The sequence below is a fragment of the Cottoperca gobio genome, chromosome 4 (assembly GCF_900634415.1).
Source record: "Cottoperca gobio chromosome 4, fCotGob3.1, whole genome shotgun sequence".
Classification (NCBI taxonomy): Eukaryota; Metazoa; Chordata; class Actinopteri; order Perciformes; family Bovichtidae; genus Cottoperca; species Cottoperca gobio.
This window is the reverse complement of record NC_041358.1, coordinates 8,616,267-8,624,675: the sequence shown is the minus strand read 5'-3', so window position 1 is coordinate 8,624,675 and position 8,409 is coordinate 8,616,267. Positions and strand designations below refer to the sequence as shown.

At 40.0% G+C, this 8,409-nt stretch overlaps 1 protein-coding gene across 1 annotated transcript; it reads left to right on the top strand.

The window, feature by feature from the left end:
* The first annotated feature begins 2,633 nt into the window (after positions 1 to 2,633).
* Positions 2,634 to 7,013, top strand: LOC115007061 (NAD-dependent protein deacylase sirtuin-5, mitochondrial-like). The gene is given in 10 exon segments (XM_029429742.1): positions 2,634 to 2,765; positions 3,435 to 3,550; positions 3,684 to 3,817; positions 4,121 to 4,346; positions 4,877 to 4,964; positions 5,770 to 5,823; positions 5,932 to 6,055; positions 6,582 to 6,697; positions 6,800 to 6,833; positions 6,835 to 7,013. Coding segments are annotated over 9 exon segments (918 nt in total). The 5' UTR covers positions 2,634 to 2,765; positions 3,435 to 3,447; the 3' UTR covers positions 6,874 to 7,013.
* Positions 7,014 to 8,409: the final 1,396 nt, after the last annotated feature.

The window sequence follows — 8,409 nt, the reverse complement described above, 5'->3', positions numbered from 1 at the left end:
TGTTCGGGGACATTTTCAGCACCGAGGGGCAGTGGACAGCTCCGCACTGATGTGGAATTAAAGCAGCCCCCCTGAGGGATGAGGAGGGCTTTTCATAGGACAAACAGTTTATTATAAAACAAAGAAAATACAATAAAAATTAATATATCCAACTGTAAAACGATACTGAGCATCCATGCTCCGTGACAGCGTATCATTGTGACCATGGCAACAAAGGAAACAAGAACTTATCTGCCCCTGTTTTTGTGCCCACAAACTGGGATTAGGCCACAACATTTGGCGAGGATTTGGCATGCCGTTCCTCACCCTTCTCCAAATGCAATAATAACAACTGCATTTTAAATGAGTAGCCAGAGGCGGCCAAGATCGCACAGCATTTCACTGCAGCCGACTATCAAGGCGGAGTCTGGTTGGAGCAATAGCATTCAATCGTCCTATAGGGGAAATTAGCTTTCCCATCCCTAACCGTACCGAGCACACTATCACCAATGCATTGTTAGAATAAAAGACGGCCTATGTCGGAAAATCTTCCACGCTCATCTCCCAGTGCGTGAGTCACTGTGTCGTTACCATCCACCCAGGTGCAGCTGAGCACCATGGGTATACCGTCAGAGCTGCACAATGAAAGCCCAAAGTCATGCTGCAGCGTGAGAACTGTCACTACACAATGAGTCAATTTTCGCCCTACCTGTCTCCAGGTGCAAAGAGATCCTCGCCTCGTTGATGTAAGGCGTGTCGCTCTTGGACCGTACCCTCCGGATCGGTCTGCGGTCTACCTCCTCCGGGGCCGCCGCCATGTTCGGCCAGCCGGGCAGCGTCCACTGGCGACCGGCGGGACTGCGAGAGACTCGGCGCCGCAGCAGCCACTCGTGCACCCGCCCGGGCAGAGGCTGTAGGAGGGGGGCGGGCTATTGTAATGGTGATGGAGGGTAGGAGGGGAGAGAGAGGTAGATAGAAAAGAAGATATGGTAGATGAGCTTATTTTCCTTTCTTTTCCTTTAAGTCACGCTCCACCTGCTCAAGTTCCAACTCCCTGTTAGGAACACATTGTCCAATGAAAAGCAGCAGACCACATGCTCATCAATCCCATTATTTAAATTCTCCTGTGTGGCTCACAGGAGAGCTGAAATTATTAGTAAATGACTTACTTAGTCAAGTGAAAATTAATAAACAACGTTCGATTAAAATAGCATTTATCAAGCAAATTCTCAAATGTTAGTATATGTTTATTTTCTATGCAAATATAATAGCTTTGGGTGTCTGACTGTTGGTGCAACAAAATAAGCAATTTGATGTCACCTTGGGGTCTGGGAACATTTTATCACTATTTTTATTTGACATATAATCAACAGAATAATCAACTGTTTCTTAAAAAAACAAATCTACAGATACATAATAATTATTTCTGGAAGTATCTATCAGGTTCACAGGAACTACAAGGACAGGCCTGGATATACCACAATAGGTAGGTCTATAAATAACTTTTAGTGATATTAAAAGGAAAACAAAGAAGATAAAAAACTATAAAGCTCACACTTGATATTGAAATGGTCATTGGTGAGTTAAAACATCCATTATAGTCATGCAGAATCAAAACATGCAGTTTGGACCTTTTTGGTACAATTTTGTCAAACATTTCTGTTTCCTGCTGGTTATAATTATAACAAATCTCACAGGCATGTTTACCCTGAGGATCAAGCCCCATGCCATTTAAAGAAATGACCAGTTCTCCCACCTCCTTTAAATTCCACTTTAAGATAATAAAGGAGAAGCATTGATCATGAGGCTCTTTGATGCCGCAAGCCAAAACAGTGTTCTTTTAGTTTGACAACACCTGCAAGACTGGCTCATAGAAATAGATTCAGGGTGGGACAAAGAAAGTGACAGGATTGAATCCCGCTCATGGTCAACCACAAGAGACACCTGTTCTACTTACACATTTTGAAATTCATAACGGCATACATTTTACAAAACAAATGTTTTCTATGAAACAGCCTCAGTATTTTTGACATAGCATTGACCGTATTTGCCAAAGGTAACTGTCAAGTAACTAGGGACCATAAAACATGATTGTAAGTGAGATAACTAATATTTCAGTAAGAAAGCACAACATGGGGAAAATACAGCAAAGTTAATTTGGACTATTTTGTTATTGAAAGCTATTGACAGTGGTGGAATATAAGTATATTTACTCAAGTACTGTACAACGTTATACTTCAGTTCCGAATAAATATATTGTATTGTACCCCACATGTACTAGCTGCAACATTAAAGTTATAATATATAATAAACAATATTCTAAAATGAGCCAGTACTTTTATTTTTTGTAGGCCACTGTAACTTAACTTTTAAAATGTTCAATGCAGCACTTTTACTTGTACCAGATTATTGCTAAATTATCCTACTTCTTCTACCACTGGCTATGGTTAAAAGACGATGGATAAATGCAAGCCATCTAAAGTAATTGTGGTTATGCAGTTGTTATGAACAAACTAAAATAGTTCAAACGTACAAGAGACTGTGTTTTCTACCCACACTCTTCAGGGGCCAGTGTTACTTAAAAACATGAATATACATACAGTAAAATACTACTGTACAAATGCGCCCTCTTCTGGCCATATCTTGTTTTTGGTGGGGTTGTTATTTACTCGCACACCCTCTTCAGAGGCTCATTCCCTCACGGCCAAACCAACCAGTCCAACTTCAGATGCTGAGCAAACACCGACTGGGTTCCTGCTTCTTCCAGCTGATGGTCCTGGCTTCAGGTAGCTACTTAGTTAGGAAACCCTGTATACAACCATGTGCACGCCACATTTTCTTGACAGTGTAATGTGACGCAGGAGAAGCCGTGCTGCAGTTTCCTTGGATACCAGCGCTAGCTTGATAGCGTGCTAGCTAACTTCCATTGAACCTGCTGACAGGCTGTTAGCTTAGCTAGCTTAGCTGACCGCTAATGACAGCTCTGTTAACTGTGTTTCAGGAAGTTCCATGTTTGTCATTGTGCAGTAAAACCTTTGTAATATTACTGTATTACTCTAAGAATGACACTAAATCCCCTTGCTCATGTCATTATACAAAGTAAAGTAAGTAAGTAAAGTAGCAGGCTTTCTTTGTGTTTGTTTATGTTAACTCTGTTGACTTAGCTTTATAAACATCACAATGGCCTCCCTCTGAACATAAATCAACACACCACAAGCTAGTCACAGGTCGCTTTTACATTTTGAGAGTTTCGCAAACCTGTGCAAATGTTTTAGTGAAAGATAAAAAACTAGCAAAACTCTGAAGAAACTAATAGGCTGGAACAACTGCAGCCTATTTATCGTGTTTAAACAAGTTTCTTTGTTCATTGTGTGCAAAAGTATCAATTGTAAAATATGTGATTACATAGGAAGCACAAATGGAGTTTTTTTCCTTTGTTTGTTTTTCTTCCCTAGTAGCTAAAAGCCAATGATTGTGCGCCAGCTCACCTGTAGAGGCCTAATAAACTCCCACCTGCACCTCCACCTGAAAAGGCAGTGGGGCAACCAAGACATGGCCAGACCCAGTTCAGGTAGTCTTTGTTCTTTACAGTCACTTTGTTTTCTGTTATATCCTCATCCTGAACAGCAATTTTTCTATTAGCCATCCACAAATCCATGAGGGCTTTTTTGTATTGATGTTTCTTGGGCTTGTTTTTTGTGCAGACCTGGCAGCACTCAGGGAGATTTTCTCCAAGGCCAATGATATAGCCATCATCACAGGAGCAGGGGTGAGTGCAGAGAGTGGAGTCCCCACCTTCAGAGGAGCAGGAGGCTACTGGAGAAAATGGGAAGCACAGGTATGCAAGCATATTATTATATTATTGAGGTGTTGCTGTTTACTCTTTAATAAAATGGAGTTAAAACACCTGTCAGTATAATGCAACTCAATACGTTAGCTCCACAAATTTATCATACAGTTGAATCAACAACTCTTTACAGTTTCTACAAAAACTGAACACTTTCGTTGAGGTGCAATTCATTGCGGGACTGTTGTATTAGACTACATTAGTTTTAGCTACGAGTGTAATCTACAATGTTAATTTTATTTCTAAATGGTCAGTTTTAATGGCCCTTTTAAAAAAAATGTCTTCATCATTTAGAAACTTGCCACCCCCGAGGCGTTCTCCAGGAATTCCTCCCGTGTTTGGGAGTTTTACCATTACCGCCGCGAGGTTATGCTCACCAAAAATCCCAACGCCGCCCACTTGGCTATCGCAGAGTGTGAGGAGCGACTGAGCAAACAGGGACGCAACGTTACGGTCATCACTCAAAATATCGACGAGCTCCACCGCCGCGCCGGATCCAAAAACATCCTGGAGCTCCACGGCAAGTAGAAAACCCTGTAGACGCCAGCATGGATTTAGTAATGTATTATCAACTATGTTTGTACTCAACTAAGAATGAATAAGTATTGTTTCCAGCAAAAAAGCCAAACATTCTCTTGTTTTAGCTTCTAAATGTCAGAGGATTTGCTGCTTTCCTTGTTGAGCAGACAAAACAAGAAATGTGATGGCGTCCCTCAGACAGTGTGATGGCCACTTTTCACTATATTCTGACATTTGTAGACTCTAATAACTAATTAACAGAATAATTATTTGTCCTTTCATCTGTAAACATTACTGATTGATTCACTGATAATTTTTCAATAGTTTATTAATTGTTTAGTAGTCCATAAATGTAAAAAAGTAGGAAAAATATTAATAAATTAAGTTTTTAAAGATGAATAGACTTGAGAAGCTGGGACCTACAAATATTTGGCAATTAATTTGGTATATTACACAAAACAATTAATCGAATAAAATCATTTGAATATTTGTTTCAGCCCTAATCTGTTGTAATTTATATTGTTAATCCAGGAAGTCTGTTTAAAACACGCTGTATGAGCTGTGGTCATGAAGCAGCCAATTACAAGAGCCCCATCTGTGCCGCTCTGGAGGGCAAAGGGTAAGAGCCTCATCCGATGTTGTTTGGTGAATCGGACTGTTTTCCTCAACAACACGAAAATGTGTTAGAAGAGATATTGATCATATTCATTTGAGCAGGAAATGGCAGAGCGAAAAAAAGTCTGCTTCAGTCTCTGTCACATGTCAGCGGCTAAATAACACCCGATGAAATGTCACTGTCACTTATCTGACATTTAGAAACGTATGTTTTTAATAGCTTAGAAATGTTTCGATTGAGCCTCCGCTGTAGACATAATGACAGAATTCCTGTGCTAAAATTAAAACATGAATATCACAACTGATCATATTAAAACTGATCTGTACGGATTTTTAACAGTCATATAGGTGATGTAAACGTGGCACTGGGTTAAAGCTAAATGAAAACATTTGAAGGAATAAACACATTCATGGAGAAGATGAATACATTTAAATAAATAAGTAATTGAAAGGATCACTTTGGATGTTAGTTTCCAGGCTAATCTACTTTTTGGTCAGATATTTTTCATAGTTTTGTAATGAAACATCAAAAGAAAGCTATAACGCTGGCAATGTTCTCATAATAAAGACCAATTCATATTTCAACCAAATCTTACCTAAAATGGTTTGGATTAAAACTGTATGTAATTGAAGTGTGCACTGTGTGGCTGTTATATGAACGAACATATAAATATCAGATAGGGACTCAGCATCAGTATAAATTTACATGAATTAATAAGAAACATGCTTTGTACTTGTAGAATTTTAAGTGTATTGAGGTGTAATTGCCTTTTTTTAGTGACACCTCTTTTACCAAACTGCCCCCTCAGAGCTCCAGACCCAGACACAGATGATGCCCAGATCCCTGTTCAGCAGCTGCCCAGGTAAGTCACACACTCGTGTTCTTTTTTCACATGCTCTGCTCTTCAAATGAGGTTATTTATGTTGACAAAGTGTGTGTGTGTGTGTGTGTGTGTGTGTGTGTGTTTCAGGTGTGAGCAGAAAGGCTGTCACGGTCTCCTGAGACCAGCTGTGGTTTGGTTTGGAGAGTCTCTGGACTCAGACATCGTCAACCGCACAGAGAAAGTGTTGGACAGCTGTGACCTCTGCCTCGTGGTGTGTGTGTGTGTGTGTGTGTGTGTGCAGCTTCACATCCAAAAATTATAAAGTGCATCAACAGTACTGCCAAATTCACTGATGTACATGCCAGTTATTTTTCCATACTCATTAATATTTTTTATACATTTTGTTATTTGTCACAAAACAGCCTCGGAGGTCTTAAAAATAAAAGTTTTCATGTTATTTTGAGGTATATCAGAGTTAAATTTAGTACTGTATAAAAGTAAAAAGATGTTGCATGTTGACAGCAACACGGTTGTATGAAACAAATAAGTAGCTAAATTATTAATTATTGACACAATTGCTTTTTAAGGTTTTTAGAAAATATAGTAACTTTGAAATAATCACCTGAGCTTTTACTCGTCATCCTTTTAAAAGTTTGTGCTCGTCTACCAGAATAACCAGAATCTGGAGGTTTTCAGATAAATGAAATGTGAACAGAATATAATATGAAATATGTGCAATAGGATTTGCATTATTGTAACGCTTAAGTTACCGTATGTAATGAAATCTCACTCTGCAGGTTGGCACTTCATCCATCGTGTATCCAGCAGCCATGTTTGCTCCTCAGGTGGCAGCCAGAGGTGTCCCTGTGGCCGAGTTCAACATGGAGAACACGCCCGCCACCATGCGCTTCAAGTATGTTTCATTTACTGTCACACACTCAGGCACGTGCATCATTAATCATAACTCATTTATGTCACGTTTACAGAATAGGCAACATTTCCTTTTCTGTTCCAGGTTCCACTTCCCTGGCCCCTGTGGGACCACGTTACCCCGCCGCGCTGGCACGCCATGAGACTGAACAAGAATGAGTGCTGCACATCAGCTGCACACAGATCAGTCTAACACTGGAGGACTTTATTGGTACCAAAAACAATGGGTTGAATATAATGAAAAAATGTGGTGACGGGATTCTTGAAAAATAACAGCAATAAAACAAAAGACAAAAGTTTCTGTTTGTTCACGCTGTCACCGATAATTACAATGACAAGTAAGTTGACTACATTGTAAATAGTTATACACACATTTGTAGTTGATGTATTTTGCCTTTGAGCTTTACATTTTTTAATTAGGAGAGGATGACACAGTCTACTGATTCAATTTCTGTTAAGGACATTTTTTTCCAACGTAGAAAACTGAACTTTGTAGCAAATATTGCAACGATGCCAAATCGCACCAAATGTAAGAGTTATAATTGCAAAACTTGAGTCTTGATTCGTTGCAAAATGATTAACTGCTGTTTATAAAAGACTATGTTGAAAAACACAGTAACATAAATAAATAGCAACGATTATGTATGAAATACGATCACATGTAGGCCACCTTTATCACCCTTTTGCATTAAATGAATACTGAATGTCAGACGGTAGGGGGCAGTGTTTAGCTTCGTGTGTGTGTGTGTGTGTGTGTGTGTGTGTGTGTGTGTGTGTGTGTGTGTGTGTGTGTGTGTGTGTGTGTGTGTGTGTGTGTGTGTGTGTGTGTGTGTGTGTGTGTGTGTGTGTGTGTGTGTGTGTGTGTGTGTGTGTGTGTGTGTGTGTGTGTGTGTGTGTGTGTGTGTTGTCTGAATTTATGAAGCGTGATGAATACTGTGTATGATGCGTTCCAGCTCCAGTTAAACCAGTGACTCTGCATTCCCTGAGTCACGAGGAGATGAAGGATTTGTTACATGTATGTTACGGTGTGGAGATGATTGAAACAGCATATTTATATGAAATGAATAAATTTGTAGTCTGTAGAGCTTCCTCAGAATCTGTGCATGTCTGAATCAGAAAGGATCTGCGTTTATCACTGCGGTGTGTGCTGGGGACGGTAGTGTAGGAGTGTGTATTAACTGTAAAGTCCTCTGTACGTTCTTTCTTGTAGGCGTCGTTCTACTAAAGATGTGATTGTGCATTAAGGGAATGTCCTTATAGCAGTGATTCCCTACTAGGGGTACTTGTTCTCGAGAGGGTACCTCTGCAGTGACCAGAGGCTATGTGGAAAGATTGTGGAGAAGCGACGCTAATTTGAAAACATACAGTAGGTTGTGATATAAATTGTGTTGCAGAGGCTGACTCTTGGTATTTTCATAGAAATTGACATTGAAATGAAAAGTTATTTCAACGGCCCATGGAGAGCACACATCTCCGCCAAGGCCAAACATTCATGTGCTTCATGGATGGTCCCATTTCCCGAGTTGGGTTGCCGTTCCAGCTTGGGTGTGCTCATGAGCTTAGTGGAAACAACATGGACGCAACCAAGAAGAAGTGTTGCATTGATATGGAATGGGTTCTTCCTTGGCCCACGCTACACCCTTCAACCAAGTTTCATGAATATGGGGCAAGTAGATTTTCCGTAACCCTATTTAC